Source organism: Nothobranchius furzeri, chromosome 2 (assembly GCF_043380555.1).
Source record: "Nothobranchius furzeri strain GRZ-AD chromosome 2, NfurGRZ-RIMD1, whole genome shotgun sequence".
In the NCBI taxonomy this organism is placed as follows: Eukaryota; Metazoa; Chordata; class Actinopteri; order Cyprinodontiformes; family Nothobranchiidae; genus Nothobranchius; species Nothobranchius furzeri.
Window position 1 is genome coordinate 42,340,342 of NC_091742.1, and position 19,563 is coordinate 42,359,904.

The 19,563-nt window shown below is 44.5% G+C and overlaps 1 protein-coding gene across 3 annotated transcripts in view; it reads left to right on the forward strand.

The window, feature by feature from the left end:
* The window catches only part of rmnd5b (required for meiotic nuclear division 5 homolog B), a 51,536-nt gene extending 44,568 nt beyond the window's left edge, over window positions 1-6,968 (forward strand). For all 3 annotated transcript variants that reach the window (XM_070545776.1, XM_070545775.1, XM_070545778.1), the window contains one exon: window positions 6,473-6,968. In XM_070545776.1, coding sequence (XP_070401877.1) covers window positions 6,473-6,536 — 64 coding nt within the window. In that variant the 3' untranslated portion in view covers window positions 6,537-6,968. The remainder of the gene's footprint in view (window positions 1-6,472) is intronic.
* The last annotated feature ends 12,595 nt before the right edge of the window (window positions 6,969-19,563 follow it).

Consider the following 19,563-nt stretch of genomic DNA (forward strand, 5'->3'; position numbering starts at 1 on the left):
GGATTAGGAACCTTTGGAAGAGGTTTTGTGGGTTTATATCTCCTTTATACCAGATCGGGTCCCACCTCATAGGTGGGTGTACATTAAAATTCCTTTAGTAAATAGCTAATTCAAAGAGAAATTTAAAAAGACAGATGACGTATTGGGTTCTGTACCGCGTTGCATGATGGGACTGGTAGGTTTCTAAACAAAGGAAGTGTTGGTTGCATTGTGAGCTTATAAACCTGCAGAAACTGGTACACTACTGTTGTGCGAAGGACTGCCATGTTATCTTCACAAGAAGACAAAAAAGTGAAATGTAGGCAGGTGTCGTGTTAACTTGATTTTTCCTTATTTGACCATTTATTGTGACAAAAAATCTCAAGGCTGTTGGTCATTCTGACAGACTGGAATTACCCCGACGAATACAGGTGTGCAGACATTTTAAACATTACACACAGAGAACATCGCGGAGGTAACACAATCAATCAAAAAAAGATTCCCATCAGAACATCTGAGCATTACCTCAGACTTGGACACCATGCTCAGTTCAGCACGCTGAGGAGCTGTGGAGAGCAACTCAGAGCGTGTCTGTGAGTCACAGCCCAGCAGCAGAACCAGAAACCGGCAGGTAAAATGTTCGTCTTTTAAGTGAAACTGTTTAATTGTAACATTAATATGTTGCTGGACACGCTGGTCAGCTTGTTTAGACTAAACATTAATGAAAAACTAATTAAAATAAATAGTGCATTTTTATTCACTATTATTTTAGAATTGTAAGTGACTAGAGGAAACGATCATGACCATTTTTTAAACTGTCGCTCCAAATGAAAACAAACATGTCTCTGAATGTAGGTATTGTTTCTGTATCTGCTTGTAACTCAAATTGATAACTTGTTTAACTAGAAAAATTTGTATTTATTGCACAAATGCTGTTTGAGTGCTGGATAGCTGAAACTAAGTTGAAGCTGCTGAACAGCTGAACTGAAGCTGAAACAAAGCAAAACTGTCAAAATGAGCTGGCTGTCTTGAAAGATGTAGAAGCAAAAAGCACCAACAAGCAAATAAAGCACAAAAAGTATGGGAAGAATGGAGAAAAATAATCCTAAATAGCAAAAAACTTAAATCTGTGAACATAGTGTAAAAATCTGGACAGCTGAAATGACTAAACACCTGTTATTTCAGTTGGACAAGTTTAACAGTTTAATTTTTACATTTAGCTGAACTGTGAAGTTAGCAGTTTGTGCTAAATTTGGTAACGGATTGCTGAAGTTGCTGAATAGCTGAAGTAAGCTGAAACTAAGCTAAACTGTCAAAATGAGCTGAATGTATTTAAAGATTTAGAAGCAAAAATCACCAACAAGTGTAATAAAGCTCACAATATAGGTGAAGAATGGATAAAAAAATGCTAAACAGCAGAAAACTTTAATCTTTGAACATTGATTAAAAACTTGAATTTTGAAATGTTAAACACTTACTCTGTTTGCCTCATCTCCTTCCTCCCCTCCCTCTCCTGTTTCTCCTTGAAACCCGGCATCGGCTGTCGGGTTTCAAGGAGAAACAGGGGAGGGAGGGAAGAGCTCGACTGAATTAATAATTTTACATATTAACATTAGCTGTACATACTCTTGAGTTTGATAAAGTGAAGAACAACAATTTGCAGAGGTTTATGGCGCAGCGCCAGGTTTTCATTTGGACAGACTTAAATAAACAGTGACTTAAGTGAAGTAGGCAGGTCACGATAGAAAATTCAGTTTAAAAAGACGTCATAAATGTTGTCCCCCGTCATTTTTATTTCTAAAATATGAAGTAAAAACTCTCAATTTAGTTTTCATTCATTTTTTCATTTATTGGCACCAGAGAGCATTACCTGCACTTCTAATATTTACCTCTCAACGTAGCACTCTTTCATAAGGGTACGTGCACACCAGTAGTTTTTATATTATTCATGGGGCAAAATCTCCGACATTTTTTGGGGGAAAAATCCATCTACCAGTAAAAGCAAAGCATCCAGCCCACCACTCCAAATGCGTAAAATGTGTACCACAGCCGCTAGACGCGCCGCGCGCACCTGTCAGCTATGTCAGCCCAGACAAGAGCAGAGCAAATAGAGACAGAATAGAGGATAATTTTGTCTGGATGTGGATGGAGATTACATTTTACAGCAGCCTGATCATCATTTAAATACATAAACTATCACCTGTCTTCTAGTCCACGCTGTCAGCATTATTTTAATTGGTGTGTGTGTGTGTGTGTGTGTGTGTGTGTGTGTGTGTGTGTGTTTTCCACTTGCAACACTGGTCTAACCAACCAGACCAGCGTGTCCAGTAACATATTAATGTTACAATTAAGCAGTTTCACTTCATGTAGGCTAGAAACATTTCACCTGCCGTGGCCCGACCGCTTCTGCTCCACATAAACTTTGTGCATGATCAAATGTTTCTACAGGTGCTTTCTGAGCTGAAGAGGCTATTCTGCCTCAGACTGGATGCGTCATGCGTCTCCATATTACAGACGGGAACAAGCGCTATTCAGCCAAAGTTTCATAATCAGCGAACATTTTTCCAAGTGACACATCCCTCAGAGAGACCGGGTTTCCAGACTGCTTCAGTGGGAGGAAATCTTCCCGCATCGCCGTGGTTCTGCGCTGCGCTGCGAACCCCTCTACAGATCTTCAGCCCACTGTCCACCGTGGGCGCTCCGAGCCGCGCTGAGCACAGTGTCCAGTATAAAAGCTCTGATGTTCTGATGGGAATCATTTCTTGATTGATTTAGTTACCTCTGCGATGTGCGTAACGATTAAAATGTCAGCTCATCTGTGTGCACATCAGTGTGCGTCGGGGTAATTCTTCCAAAACAACCAGCATCCTTGAGTTTATCCGTCAAAATAAACAGTCAAATGTAAATATCTGTAAGCTGCCATTTAACTGTTTTGCCTTCTTGTGAAGATTGTTGCAAAGAGAAACAACTAAACCTGATTAACTCCAGAGCCATGTACACTGCGCTGTACTTCCTGACTGTAAATGAGGGGGAAACGATTTAATCGGATCCTTTTCTTTTCAACATGGTTTAATGTAAAATTTCATTCAGTACAAACTTTAGTTACACCAATTTAACGAGACAGAGCCTGGATTTGTATTCTGAACAGTTTAAACATGTTTAAAACGGAGACGTGCGTGAAACGTCTAAAATTCGCACCTGCTCCGCTATTATGGAAATTAAACTAACAAGATTAATAACATGAAATTATTTTAGGCTCAGACAACATCCCCCACACTTTTGAAAATCTTGCAACGCGCCTGGTCGTAAAGAGTTGTTCACAGAAGATGTGAAGTTCAAAAGTTAGAGTGTGGAATTTTCAGTTTAGAGTGGTGGGTAACATTTTTTTAAATTTGAATTTTCTCAAACAAATGAACCGTACGACCACAATGTTTGGAGTACAGTCATGAATTATAGCTTAAAACGAAGGTATATTTGTTAGCTGTAAGCCAGCATGTGTCTCATTTCAATCGAACCACACGGTTCTCTCGGGACAATGCCGGAAATGAAGCAAGGGAGGGTCACTGCTCCTATCTTTCCCCATTATAACTTTTGTAAATTTTTCTGAAAATTTCAAGTCGTACCTCAACTTCTACCTGCGATTTTAGAAAAACCGTAAAAGATATCAAAAAGCCTCTTTAATATGTTAAACAGGAAAGTCTTGTGAGTTTGTTGAACTTTGAATGAAGTCTCTGAGTTAAAGGGAACCCAATAGTTTTAGGTAAAAAAAAAGTGATAGGAATTTGCTAAAATTAATTTACCAATCCCATTCATTTTAATGGGAAACTTTTCGCAGAAAAAGCTTAATAATTCAAAAAATTTTAAAGATATCAATGCCAAAAGTAATAGCTGGAAAGAGCTTAACGAGCTGAACGTTTTGATATAAAATTGTTGAAATTGTTAAAAATTTGAAGGAGTTGAAAAGGTTCACTATGTGTTCGGAAGCAGAATAAGAAGAAGAATAAAGATAAACAGGAAAACAATTGTTTGAATTCTTAACAGCATTCAAACAATTAAGACCCATCCAAAAATTAGAACCTGGCACAGCACCTGTGTTGAGTAATGTTTGTGGGCGGCTACTTTTTACTTTAACTTAATTATAAATATGTTGAAGTAGTACTACTCTTAATCTAGTGATATATTTTTGGAAGTACTGAAATGGCTGAGCTCCATTTGTTTCCTTTGAGTTCATAAGGATCTACTAGCGCCTTCACATCTGGGCTAGCATGGACCAGACTGGGTGGCATAGGTCCAGGTCCTGCACCGGTAGGTTTTGTTCATACACTTCTCAGGAACTGGGAAATCTCCAAGCATATGGGCGGGGCCAAAGACACGCGGAAAAGTCTGTGGCGTCTCCCTTAAACGACTGTGCAGCCATGTGTTTGTGTGTGTGTGTGTGTGTGTGTGTGTGTGCTCCTCATGGAAGTGAGAAGAAAGGGCTGCTGCTTCAGTCTGTTTCTATGTGTGTGTGTGTGTGTGCGCGCGCTCCTCACTGCAGTGAGAAGAGACACAGCTTCAGTCAGAGGTGACGTTGACTTCTCAGTATCTGGAATGATGATGAATTGCGTATCTGGGAAGCTTCCACTGCTTGATTCAATCGGAGGCTCCCTCTAACGGTAGGTATGTATTTGAGCCAGCCAATCAGTTGATAGAGGGTGTGTTGGATCTGTTCAGCCTGAAGCAAACCTCCTTGGTATGTGGGCCGAAAAACCAGCTGGTTGAGCGCGGAAAAATTAAAGGCTAACTAGATATTGTAGGGTTAAATATAGTTGCTTTTGAGCTTTATTACCTTATGACAATAAGCTGTGATATTCTATATAAATATAGAATATCAACCTGCTTGATCTTTGAGTGTTTAATCAGAAGATTCTAGGATTCTTTGCTTTTTCAGTGATCAAACACTTCATATCAATTCAGACAAAGTCAGGTTTATAAAAGGTAAAATTTATTTTTGAAACAAATAAAAACAAGACAAGTTAACTAAGACGACTGTGATGGATGAATCTAAGTGGAAAGGGATGTGATGTATGGTGATTGAATGGTGTGTGTGTTTACCAGAACCTTGTATCTAGAATAACTGAGTTTTGGGTGTGAAAAGAATTTGGTTTGCATTAAACTATGAAGTTGGTTCTTATCAAAATGGCATCAGACGCAATCATGCTGTCTACCTCACCCTATCTTTGGAGACCCTGTTCACAGATCCAGAGGTCAGGAAGGTCGGGTGACCTCTGGGCACCGAGGTTCAGTAGGTTAACCGCAGCACCGACGCTCTAGTCCAGAGACGTTGCCAGGCAAAACAGGTTGGAACTAGTTTGCATCTAGAGCGGCTGTTTCTGAATAACTGAAGGAACCGTTTTGCTGTGTCAGCTGTAGGCAGCTTTTAGCTTGTCGAAAGCTTGTCAAGAGAGGCGGTGGTTAGAGAGTTTCCTCCGGTGGCCAGTTCAGAGTTCTGCTCAAACTAACAGAATGCTGAATCACTCTGTAAGTGATTCTGTTTTAATATTCTCATATTATGATCTCTGCCAACTGGGATGTGCCATGTTAAGGGGTGTTAACAAACCTCAGAACATCACGCCTTCTTTCAGATACAGGATGCTCTGATTTGTGGGTAAGAAAAATATCTATGTGCAGTGACGTTAACTTCTATCTACACTCATACACAATGTTCATAAGATATAAATTAAACATTACTGATCATAACATCAAAATGTTTCATTGTAATAATAAAATTCATTTCAACCACAGTAATTTAAGCACAGATTAATCAAAACATTGCATTAGTATTCATATAACATTTGTTCATTCAACCATATTATTATTATTTAACTTATGGGTTGTAAAAGTTCCCCTTTCATGGGAGTGAGCAATCCTGTGGTCTTATTAAAAGAAAGCTTTGTTTGGGAACACAGGCTGACATCTTGTTCCCCCTGAAATGTCATCAAGCACTGCAGTATCCTTCTGGCTTGTTGGGAGATGGAATGTAAAATCCACCTTAGAGGATGGAATTAGGTCTGTAGGTGATCGGTGGCGTGTAGGTCAACATGTAGGTGAAAACTGACCTGGACGTTACAATATGAACACTTTAAAAGCTACCCAGTCTGGTCTGTGCTGGCCCATATGTGAAAGTGCTATACAACGTCAATTGTAGAAAATTTCTGAAAATACCAATCCATATCCTCCTTTACAAGTTTATCCCTGTAAGGGATGCATTGGTTCTTGTTTTTATCCATCCTTTTGACTCTTGTGCTTCCTAAACTTGAGCTGTGGCTGTCCCTGGCAAGGCAAGGACATGCAGGTCACGTGTCTGACAAAGACCGATTACAAGGTCGTAAAGGACGAAGCCCGTACTCAGAGTCTGGTTTATACGTAACCATCATTCTGCTGCTTTGTTTTAGGTAGTAACCGATCAGAATGCAGTCTCTTTGTAGTGACTTTTTGATCTCCTCCTCCTCAGGTTGAAATGCCCCTATTGCCCCATGGAGCAGAACCCGTCACATGCCAAGCAGATCTACTTTTGATATCGCATTCATTCTTCACCATGGATGAAGTTCCCAGGAGCTCTCTGGATTTCCAGGAACCTTTGTTCTGTATCCTTGGCCCTTTGGCCTGTTTATAATAAACATTAAGGTTTCACCCCAATGCTCCTCTAGGACAGCCCTAGCCATCCTGAAATCCAACCCCGACCCTCCAGCTTGACTTCAAGTCCAACGGGGTTGATTGGACCTGTAGAAGAATGAGGAGTCAGATTATCCTCACAAATGAGCTCCTGTGAGAATCAAAATCACTGAAATGTATTTGTAGATGCCTGCAGCGATATAGGTTTATCCTTTTAAAGTATGTTTTTGTTGGGCTTTGTTGATTGAGTTGGATGACTACTTTATTTCTTTTATGTTTATATATTTTTTGACAAACAGTTGAATAAATAAAAATGGATTTAGTGTCTGAGTAAATGGGTTAGATAAATTCTTCTTTCAGGATAGTAATACTCTTGTGTTTATCATAACCCAGAGTAGTTGAGTAGCTATTGGAAGCTTATTATTTTCTGGTGAAGGGAAGTCAAAGTGCGGAGGTCAATCCTGAACTGAGCTCTGTGATCATTACTTCTCCCTATTGTACTAAAGTCCTCACGTAGTTCAAAGGCTGATGCAACTGTTATCAGCAGAGATTCATTAGCAATGGAGCAATTTTCTCTTTCTTTCTCTCTTTTTTTCCTGACTGAATGCACCAGCAAGAGTTTTCCGCATTATTAAAGCCATTTGTCTCAGTCTGTGTGTATAATTAAAAAAAAAAATGGCAAAGACAAAATATGCAGTTTAATACTGTAAAATGTGTTCTGTTACTGTTTTTCATCAAAACAGCTTCTTACACAGAAACCATAATTAACACTCCCTTAACTTTAACAGTTAGACGTTTCTCCCAATCGTGCCATGGCTTCAATTTGTGTATAATAAGCTAGCACGCCTTGTGATTCAGAGATTTAAATCTGTGATGGTAGCCTTACCCCGGGTTTCCACGGGAGCCGTCAGCAGCACGTTACTGCAGCAGCACGTCTAGCTGCTGCTTGGCCCTTCCCACGAGACGCGACGCAGCAGAGGAGCAGCTGTCACCGACAGGGCACGAAGTCACATGAGTGACTTCGTCAGTAAACACAACAACAAGCAGGAGAAAACTACAACATGGCTCCAAAATGTTTGTGTTTTTATATTCTGTCCGTTTTATAATCGCCAATACGGACCTGAAAAACAAAGGAGACCGCTAGCTAGGTGATAACTTCTCACGGGGCCGCACAGTTAGTAACCTTTTTTAAAGTAAAGCGACCGGAAGGCAGTACGTTCTTTATTCTGAAAATCTCGGGAGCTTCTCTCCATTTCCGCGTCCGATTTCCTGTCTTTCCTTCCCCAAAAATGTCGAACTTGACCCGTTTCAGAGGCGTCGCGCGTAGGAAATAGAACCGGCGCGTAAAGGCCGCGACATGCTGCTCCTGAGACGCGGCCGACTCGCGCTGCTGACGGCTCCTGTGGAAAAGGTTCTGTTGACCACAGCCGTTCCTATCAGCAGCTATGACGTGCTGCTGCAGTAACGTGCTGCTGACGGCTGCTGTGGAAAGCCGGGGTTACCCCGGGTTTCCACGGGAGCCGTCAGCAGCACGTTACTGCAGCAGCACGTCTTGCTCGCGTAAGCTGCTGCTTGGCCCTTCCCACGAGATGCGAAGCAGCAGGGGAGCAGCTGTCACCGACCGAGCACGAAGTCACACGAGTGACTTCGTCAGTAAACACAATAACAAGCTTACAACATGGTTTGTGTTTTATGTTCTGTCCGTTTTATAATCGCCAATACGGACCTGAAAAACAAAGGAGACCGCTAGCTAGGTGATAACTTCTCACGGGGACGCACAGTTAGTAACCTTTTTTAAAAGTAAAGCAACCGGAAGGCAGCACGTTCTTTATTCTGAAAATCTCTGTAGCTTCTCTCCATTTCCGCGTCCGATTTCCTGTCTTTCCTTCCCCAGAAATGTCGAACTTGACCCGTTTCAGAGGCGTCGCGCGTAGAAAATAGAACCGGCGCGTAAAGGCCGCGACATGCTGCTCCTGAGACGCGGCCGACTCGCGCTGCTGACGGCTGCCGACGGCTCCAGTGGAAAAGGTTCTGTTGACCACAGCGGTTCCTATCAGCAGCTATGACGTGCTGCTGCAGTAACGTGCTGCTGACGGCTCCCGTGGAAAGCCGGGGTTATAGTGTGACCTGCATTTACTGTGGGCTTGTTACTACATTTTACTTGTGAATGGATGAAGTCCTCTTTACAGTGTGGCTGGTTTTTTTTTTCTTCATATTTACTCACATGCCACTGCTGCTTTAGCTTAATTTGAGCTCAAGTCAGGAAAGTTCCTCTCATTTCCTCAGGTAAACACTTCATTGAACACTTAGCAGTTATTATTAAAACTGTAAGTTTCCATAGAGAGGCTTCAACAAAGATTACATGTATAACTGAGGTTAATAGTGGGAATTTACTGGAGTTTGTATATACTTTTTGATTGTTTCATGTTGCAGCCTTTGTGTGACCAGGGTGTGAAGGCAGCCGAATGTGAAATTTCCCAGTATCTTGTAAATGTTTCATCAACCCCACTGCACCAGCATGGCTTGCTCTGACATCTTCTGGAGTTTAAAGAGAAACATTTGATCTTGCTTTTATATTGAGCCCCCCCCCCCCCCCCCCCCCCCCCCATTTGGTTTGACGGTCACTTACCGACTTTTAATTTTTCCCACCAGACTGCAATCGCTTCATACCCCTGTCCTCTTTTTAACTTTGAGTGTGAGCGTTTCCTGATTTTTGTGTGATACACAACCTTAACTGTATAAAAATATCCTCAAACATGTTTCATCGACTTGCATCTGATATTAAAAAAGAATATATAAACTTGTTATTTTTTGAAAGCTCTTCCTGGCATTTTTGTGGCTCTTTTGTAACAACTTGCTGGCCTCTGCCCTTAGAATTCAACAGTCAGAAATCTCAGATGGGACCATTTTAATTCATAATTATCAACCAACACTAAATTCTGCAGATAAACAGCACTGGATGAATTCATAGCAACACTCCCATAGAGAGAGAGCATGTGAGAAAAGTTTTTTCTTTTCTTTTTTCCCCTCGTCCAACTTCAGAAAAACCATTTGGCCTCTGTGAAGATGAGCAGTTATAATTAGGGATGTCCACCACTTTTGGTGCTAAAACTTGGCGCAGAGAAGATGTGATTTCATACAGGTGTGCCACCCTTAAGGTCTTGATCACAACAATGGAGACCCTCATTGCGATCATAGTTTTGGTAATTCGTTTGTGGCTAGTTTTGGGAAACCAACTCCATGAGAGGCATGCACAACAAGCCAGAGGGCATCGAAGGGCATTGCCTACCCTTCAGAATAGGTATATGGTCTATCAAGGAATAATACAGAGAGCCATTCAGAAACAGGAGCAAGTATTACAGCAGATATTTCAGCAGCGATGGAGATGCAGATAGTGCATCACAGTAAGTGCTTGTTAATAAATATTGGTGTATATCTAGCTTCTTGTTTTTACATTTTTAAAATAAGTGTCATTTTGTTTTAGGTGACTCTTGGAGTGCTATTCCATCTGCAAGCGTGAAATCTGGTCACACGAGATCCTCTCAGTGTTGGGAGAGAGATGTTCCTCGTCTCATGGAAGCACAGTGGTTGGAGCACTTCAGAATGAAGAAACCAACTTCCTGTGCTTTGTGAACCATCAGTGCCATGTTTGGTGTCTCAACTGTGTGCATGTGTGTCAAGGAGTTTTATGCAGCAGCAGTGACATTATTGGTGCCTGAACGAATTCAATTACCTGATGCTGATAGTTTTAGGGAAATAGCTTCCTACTTTTAAATCAGGTAGGGGCTGCCACAATGTGTGGGTGCTATTGATGGCTCTCAAATCCCTGTCATTGCACCTAGACAATTCCACACACTATTTCAACTGCAAAAGATGGCATTCACTCATCTTGCAGGCTGTGGTTGATGGGAGGAGGCTGTTCTGGAATGTATTTCCTGGGCTTCCGGAGAGCATTCATAATGCGAGGGTCCTGAGACTTTCAATCCTGCTTTAACCGTACGTAACTGGTCCATACTGGTTTTGATCTGTAAATAAGTGTAACCTATTATAAATAATCTTGTCTCCTTACTAGGGCTGCACAATATATTGAAAAATTATCGTCATTGGGATAACAGGACGTGCGATAGGCCCATCGCAAATCACGTCAAAAATGGCGATAAATGTTTGGTTCAAACATTTCCATCCATGTCATACATCAACTTTTTGTAAACCAGCTCTGTTTTTTACGCGGAAGTATTATTTGACCAATCAAATGTAGCTCTTCTGATATGCGGCCAATCAGATGGGTCCGTTCACGTAATACGCCCGCCCCCTACGTAGACAGTTGGTTACGTATTGTAACCCCAGATTCTATGAGTATAGTCGCAGCCTAGCCTGGCAAGCCAGACTAAATAAATGTATTATTTAGTCTGGCCATGCTCCATTGACGGCTCTCGGTTGTGGGGCGGGTTCTACCGTTGTCTTTCAAATGATCTCCGCATTCCACTGGACAATGAATGTGACATACTCTTATTTCACTCTGTTGCATCATCCCACCCACCAGGAGTATAGAGTGCCCTGATTGGCCCACAAAGCGGATAAAGCTCTGTGATTTGTTCAATAAGCAGATAGAGCACTATGATTGGCCCACCAATATGGACCAATCACAGCTCTTTATGTGTTTGAAACCCCTCTAGAGATCTGTGACTGGCTAGCCAGAGTCCTGGTAGGAGCTGCTGAGGTTCCAATGGAGCATGCCTAGACCATTCTTTGCAAAGCAAGAATTTGGTCTAGTTCACTAGGCTAGTCGCAGCCCTTAAGCGAGCTGCTATTGGAAGGATGATCTTCGCATCAGCCAATCATGAAGAGCTTCAATGTACGCCCACTAATAGTGGGCCCCCTTGTGGGTATATAAGTGGAGCGACTCCACTGTTCGCCTCCGATGGCTCTTAGTCCTAACAGAACCAGTGGGGCCAGTGGCTTAAGGGCTGCGACTAGACTCATAGAATCTGGGGTTACAATACGTAACCAACATTCTATTTCGTCTAGTCTTAGCCCTTAAGCGAGCTGCTATTGGAATAATGCGAAGCTCGATGGGTTTACGCCACACTGGTTAGCTCAACCAATGAACACACCCAACACGCCTTTTTTAGGGAGGGGCGCTCAGCCTCAGCCCAGGCTCGAAGGCTGAGGCAGCAAAAAAATAAGAGTGGAGCCCCACTAAAAATAAAATCCATAAAAGGATGAAAATCATTCAAGCGGGGCTGATGGGATGCCATAAAGCCTTCATTCAGCCTGCTGAGGTCCAAGCACCGAACGAGTGACAGAACCTGAAGACACATCTCGTAAATAACGAGTAAAGGAACAGGGTGATGCCCATGAAGCAGCCTGACGAATGTCTTCCATTGACACACCACTGAGGAGCGCCATAGAAGAGGAAATCCCTCTGGCTGACTGAGCCCTGAGTGTCTCAGGGGGATCCCGCCCTGATGATGTGTAAGCGAGTGAAATGGCGTCACATAGCCAGTGCGAAAGACGCTGAGTCGACAGCGCCTGCCCAAGGGAAGACTCCCTGTAGTGCACAAACAGGCTTTGTGAGCGGCGAATCCCCGAAGTGCATGACACATATCGTGCGAGCGCGCGCACCGGGAGAGAAGATGGGAAGCCGCCTCCTCATCAGAATTATGGGGAGGAGGAAAAAGACCAGCCAATGAAATTGACCTGGATTTGAAGGAAGCTGTAATCCTTTTGGGCACAAAGGCTGGGTTGGGGCATAAAACAGCAGACCCGCCATCCTCCCAGATCCTGAGGCATGCGGGAGCCACTGAGAGGGCGGTCAGGTCGCTCACTCTCTTGACTGATGCCAGAGCCAGCAGCAAGGCCGTTTTGAGTGACAGGAACTTGAGTACGCCCTGGTCCAAGGGCTCAAATGGGGCTTTAGATAAGCCGTGTAGAACCACCGTGAGGTCACACTGGGGGAACAGCGGCCGGGACACAGGTCTGTTCCTCCTGACGCCTTTTAGAAAGCGTTTCGTGAGGGGATGACTGAAAACAGATCTATCTCCAAAGCCCTGATGACAGGATGAGATAGCTGCAGCATATGTCTTAATAGTGCTGAATGCGAGGCCTCTGTCCATCAGTACCTGTAGAAACGATAGGACATCCGCCAGCTGGCAGGAGTGCACTTGAACATTCCGTTCTGTGCACCAGTTCTGGAAAGCTGCCCATTTAGCAGCGTAAGATGCCACGGTAGAGGACGCTCATGAATCGTGGCCACCACATCATGCGGCAGCCCAGAAGCCTCTAAGCGTGACCGCTCAGCGGCCAGACCCAAGGCCTCTGGCCTATTTCGGGAGGATGTCTGATTATTCCATCTGCCTGGAGAAGGGCATCCTCCCTCCATGGCAGCCTCCATGGGGAGCCGGACACTAATGCTTGTAGGTCCGGAAACCATGATGCGGACAGGCGTCTGGGAGCCACCAGAATCACCGAAAGCTGTTCTGACCGAACTCGGTCCAGGAGACGGGGAATCAGAGGGACTGGTGGAAACGCATAGAGGAGCGTTCGAGGGCAGGGCTGGTGTGAGAAGGCGTCCGCCCCGAGTGGGGGTCGGTCCCGGGGAATCATTGAAAACCACAGGCGACACTGAGCGTTTTCTCGAGCCGCGAACAGATCCACAGAAGGTACCCCAAACCTGATCCAGAACAGCGACACCAGCGCAGGATGCAGACGCCAGTCGGAGTCGTGGGGTCCCCCTCTCGACAGGATGTCCGCTGCTACATTCAGGACCCCCGGGATGTAGGTGGCCTTGATGGACAGCAGGTGTACATGTGCCCAACACAGTAAATCTGTGGCTACACGCAGCAGAGGAAGAGACCGAACTCCCCCTTGGCGATTTATGTAGGCTGCCGTCACCTGGTTGTCTGTGTGAACTTCGACATGACGGCCCTCGAGAAGGGCAGCGAAGTGTCTGACCACCTTCCTCACTGTCATCAGCTCCAACACATTTATGTGTTCGTGCGTGTGGGAGGGCCAGCGATCTGCCACCGTATGGGACAAGCACGTGCCCCCCCACCCCAACAGCGACGCATCCGTAAACACAGCCACGTGTGACGCAGGGCATCCGATGGGAACTCCGTGTGAAAGGGTGCAGGGGTTCCCCCAGTGAGCGAGGTCCCTGCCCACTGAGGGGGGAACCCTCAACATACGTGCCTTCTGACGTATTGGGTGCACCCGAAGGCGGATAAACCAACGTTGCAGGCGCCTCGTGTGCAGCAACCCTAGCGACACCACAGCGTGGGCTGCAGCCATCATGCCCAGACGTTTCATGATTAACAGGGCCCTCACGATCCTGCGGGGTTGCACGCGGGAGATCACCGCGATGAGATCTGCCGCTCTCACCGGCGACAAACGTGCTGTCATCAGGGAGGCGTTCAGCTCCACCCCGAGAAACAAAATCGACTGGGACGGAAGGATGGAGCTCTTCTCCCAGTTTATAGAAAACCCCAGGATTGACAGATGCTCCGTTAACTTCCTGGTCTGTTCTGACGTCTCGTCCTCGGACCGAACGCACAGGAGCAGGTCGTCCAGGCAGAATAAAACTCTCATTCCCGCCGCGCGTAGCGGCTGCAGCGCGGTCTCCAGACATTTGGAGAAAGTGCGCGGGGCTAGCGAGTAGCCGAAAGGGAGGAGATTGAATTGGTATTTTACTCCCTTGAATGAGAAGCGCAGGAACTTCCGGTGCCTGGGAATTACCGGGATGTGGAAGTATGCGTCTTTCAGGTCTATTGACATGAACCAGTCTCCGGAACGCATGTATTCCAGGACTTGCCTCATTGTCAACATGCGGAAATGCATCACTGCTATGGAGCAGTTGAACAGGGAAAGATCTAGAATTGGTCTCATTTCTCCCGACTTCTTCGGTACTACGAAGTAGCGGGAGTAGAAACCCGAGAGTTCTTGTCCGCGAGGGACTCGGGAAATAGCGTCCTTGGACAGAAGTTCCCGCAGCTCCAGCTCCAGGGTCTGAGTCTGAACTTGTGATGTGAACGTCGTCTCCACAATCCCGTTGAAGGGAGGAGGAGCGGCCTGAAAATGGAGCGCGTGACCGTAATGAATGGTCTCTGACATCCATTTGCTCATGGCCCAAAGGCGGCGCCATTCGCTCGCGCGTTCCGACAGCGGACGCGTGTTCGCGGTCACGTGAGTAATGTCTGAAGACTGAGTATGCGCCCTTACCGCCGTCGCTCGCCCCAGAAGAGTGGGGGCGACCCATGGAGGGCTGTACTCGAAAGGGCGAGTGTGAACCAGCTGGAAGAGGCTGATCCTCACCGCTGGGTGTGGAGACCAAAGGAGCAGGGCGTGTGGGAGCCGGGACCATACACGGGGACAGCAAAGTGCCCGCGGACTGTGCTGCAGCGCGTGACCGCGGCCGCGTCATGACGTCCTGTCCCACCCAGCGTTGTGGGGAAAACGGGACGGGCTGGGCCTGGCCGGAGGCCGTGGCCGGTGCGCGAATGGAGCGCACCTTTACAGCCGGCCGTGAGACATGACTGACTGCGGGAATACGTATATGTGCCTCAGTGCTTGATGTGGGGAACGTGTGTGAAGAGCCGGCAGAGGACTCTGCAGAGGACTGTAGGATTGAGCTCTTTAAGTGATGTTTTTGGGGTTTTATTTCAAAACCAACATCAACAGCAGCATCAACAGCATTACACTCATGAACACACACATTCCCCCCAAGGAGTCATTTCCGTGGCTGCTTACGGCGAGGCTCCTGCGCCTGCAACTGCCACGACGGCGTCTGCTGGCTCCGTCGAACCCGTTGGCCGCCAACTCGCTGGTCTCGCTGAGGTGGAGCCGAAGCGGGGGGCTGGCTCCGTGGAGCGGGCGGCGCAGCTGGGCACCTGAAGTTCCCATGCCGTTCGTCCCATCCTCTGGCGGAATGGCCGGAGTGCGAGGCTGACCGAGGGTGGACCAAGTCTCGCACCATAGCTGATAGTTCAGCTGTCTTCTGAGCCCTCTCGATGCAACCCTAAGATGGGGACCGAACAAAACGTCAGAGGTTGTAGGAGCTAAAATCAGTGTTCTGTGTGTACGTGCAAACTGACATCCTGTTTATCAGCCCAGCTGCTGCGTACGTGCAATCTGACATCCTGTTGTTCAGCCCAACTTATGTAACTTTCAGTAAGTCTTAACTTCTTAAACCATATTAGGAAATGAAAATAGCATCCCATCATTTCCCAGAATCAAAGGAATGTGGGAGTGGGCGCCAGCAAACACGAGTATAACCGAGGCTGCGTGTTGAGGGAGAGGGGGGGTTTTGCAGAAGGTTCCAGCCGAGGCATTTAGCACTAGGCTGCAGGCTGTCCCATAAAGCTGTTGGTAATGTATGGATGAGCTGTATAAATAAATGCCCCACGCTGCGTTTTGGACGAGCAGAGACGGGGGATTTAAAGATAACAGTTGAAGAAAAAGCGCTGAAGTTGTGACAGAGATAAGCTTGCCAGTAATTCGGTCAATTTCCCCGGGGATTGGTAAATTTTATGAGTTGTTGGCAAAGGCATGTGAGGTTGACGTCATTGTTGCAGCAAAGTGGCTGTAGGGAAAAAACAGGCCCGTGAGCTCAGTGTACCTGTCTGTCTGTTGTTTTTTGGTTTTTTGTGTGTGCGTGTGGTGAAACAAGCGTGTGTGTGTGTGTGTGTGAGACAAGCGTGTGTATGCTGAGACCAGTGTGTGTCTGTGTGTGTGTGTGTGAGGCGCCAGAGGTCAGAAGGAGGAAAAAGGAAAAAAGGAGAAAAAACTAGGAGAAGCCTTAAAAAACGGTGTAAAACAGATGAACAATAGTCACTGCAGTGCTAAATTTGATGTTTAATGTTATACAAATTTCAAAGTCTGTGATCTTGTTCTGATTAGCCTTTGAACAGAAAACCAGAAGTTAAAATAATAATAATAAGTTTTTAGAGTGACATATATATAAATAAAAATATATGCTGAAGTGCACAAGCTTGATAACTATTTTTACCAGCTGGGTAATGTGAAATTTGAGAAATATAGATTATGATTAATAAATAAATAATAATGTTTATGCGTGTTGAGTGTTTGGCATGAAATGTTGCTTCGGTGTCAAATTGCTCTGAAGTGTGTTTTTCTCATCTTTATGCAAGTGTGAAAGCTCTGCTGTGTGTGTGGTTGTTTTACTTGTGGAAGTGTTTGACAAAATATGGATGGTTTGTGTTAGGTTAGATAAGAAAAAGGTTTGGTGAAAGCTCAAATACTCTGATTTTGTTTAAACTATTGCTTGGATAAATTAGAGAGAAACTGATTTTTCTTCTGCTGATTCGGTCTCTATTGTGGTTGACTTTTTCCTGTGTTGTAATGTTATAAAGCTGTTTGAGAGTTGTTAAATTTTGAAGACTGAATGCGCTTGTGTCACCGGACCTGTTCGTTTCTCCGTACAGACAACCTCAGCTGTCAGACTCAGCTTAGACTGGACAGAAAAACCAGAGCAGAAGTGTAAGCTCCACCTACCAGCTGTGTGTGCGCTCCTTTCCATACACACACACAGACACAGAAGTACAGAGGCGATCTCGCCTCTGACTCCACCTCTGTGTGTGGATTGGTTGGTGACAAGGGCGTAGGAACGAGTTTAATATTGGGGGGGGCACATTTTGGAAATCTAACAAATCTGTTGTAGGTCAATATATACCGTGGGTCAACTTCACTGAAAAAAATACATTTAATGATTATTTCTGATTCTAACGTGTCACTGAGTGTTTAATGCAGGCTGAACATGAACATAGTCTCCTGCTGCTATCTCCTGCATTAGCTTCTGACAGAAAATCTGATAGACGGTGAAACTCTAGGATTAGAAAAGTCTGACAGATGTGACTCAGGGTGTAAGGCAAAGCCCAGAAAGACAAGAAAATAACTTTTATTGCCCAGTTCACTAACATTCTGTTTTTTTTTTTGATCGGGGAACCATGAGCCAGCCAGAAGGGGAGGAGACTTTGGCTCTTTTTGACACTGTAGGCCACAACGTTCTACTAAACTTGTTAAAGGCCCTGGCTGGGATTTCAGGTTCTGCTCTAGACTGGCTCTCTTCTTATCTCACCAACAGAACATTCACAGTGAAGTGCGAAACCTTCTCTTCAGATACTGCCTCTCTAACATGCGGGGTCCCACAAGGTTCAGTTCTAGGGCCTCTACTATTCGCATTCTATATTCTTCCCCTAGCTGGCATCATTCAGTCTTTCCCAAACATCTCCTACCACATCCACGCTGATGATATTCAGCTCTATATGTCCTTTATGCCACACCAGTTGGACAGGCTGGCCACACTTGTACTCTGCCTGACCCAGATCAGTAACTGGCTGTCCAGCAACTTCTTGTCCTCAATGCTAACAAGACAGAGACCCTGATCTCTGCACCCCCGGAATTTCAGTCAAAAATCGAGCAAGAAATTGTCTCTTTTTGCCCATCAGCCAAGGCCAACATTGGAAACCTGGGAGTTATTTTTGATCCAGCTTTAAGCTTAGACTCACACATCAAAACCATCTCCCACTCTTGTTTCTTTCAACTGAGAAACATTTCAAAAGTCCGTAAACTGGTTTCTACTGCAGATCTGGAAAAAATCATCCATGCCTTTGTGTCATCACGCTTAGACTACTGTAACGCTCTTTTTACTGGTCTCAGCAAAACCTCCCTCTCACGCCTTCAAGCCATCCAAAATGCAGCAGCCAGACTCCTAACCAAATCCAGCAGACAAGCTCACATCACTCCAGTTTTACAGTCCCTACACTGGCTCCCGGTAGAATTTAGAATACAGTTTAAAGTTTTAGTCCTGACCTATAGAGCTCTTAACAACCAGGCTCCAAGCTACCTATCTGAGCTTTTATCCCCACACACCGCCTCTCGGAACCTTAGATCCACATCTGAAAACCTCCTGGCTGTTCCTCGAACCAGACTGAAAACCAAAGGGGACAGAGCCTTTCAGACTATTGCACCCATACTTTGGAACAGTCTACCTTCAAATCTCCGTCTCTCTAACACTGTAGAGGTCTTTAAAAATCATCTAAAAACTCACCTTTTCATCCAGGCGTTCCCTCCCTAAATGTTTCAAAAAGATGGCTTTGTTCGGGTTCACACCTTCACTTTGTTTATACTCATGATTTAATTTTCTACTTTATCACTGCTACTGTTTTTCTGATGTTTTTATTGGTTAGAGGTATTTGCCCTGATCTTTATCATGTTGTACAGCGCTTTTTGATTTATATCTGAGAAAGGTGCTATATAAATAAACTTTTACTTACTTACTTACTTACTTTTACTTAATTATTTACTCCCCATTAGCCGGATCCAGGTGATTACCGGCCAACGTGGACGTTTTAATTATAAAAAGCTGTTTATGTGTCAGTAGGGTTTTATTTTTATTTAATAATATGAATGTAGGATATATTTTAATAATATGAATGTAGGATATATTTTAATAATATGAATGTAGGATATATTATCTTATTCATATGGGTAGAGACGTGTAAACAGATTTAATACAAGATTAAAGCTGTGAATATTCAGTCTGAACTGATCTGACTTTCGTCAGAATATTTTAAACTACATCAGCCAACAATGCTGACCAACAATCAGAAAAATGTTTCTGACAGAATGAAAAAAGAAATAATTCACTTACAACAACAGCTGGAACTACGTTAATTTTCAGATGGACAAAAGAAACAAACAGTGGCCAAAATTGCAGTCTAAATGCACCAGAAAGCAGAGTTTAACACTTATTTTTCTAATATTTCTAAGGAAGCGTGTACAGAATGTAATTTATTCTCAAACCGTACTGCCCAGCCCAACTTTTAATGGGATTACATATATTTAACTGTGTTCACTTATTATTACATTCAAATCTTCCTCTCATCAGCAACCTAAAACCATCTCATTCTTCAC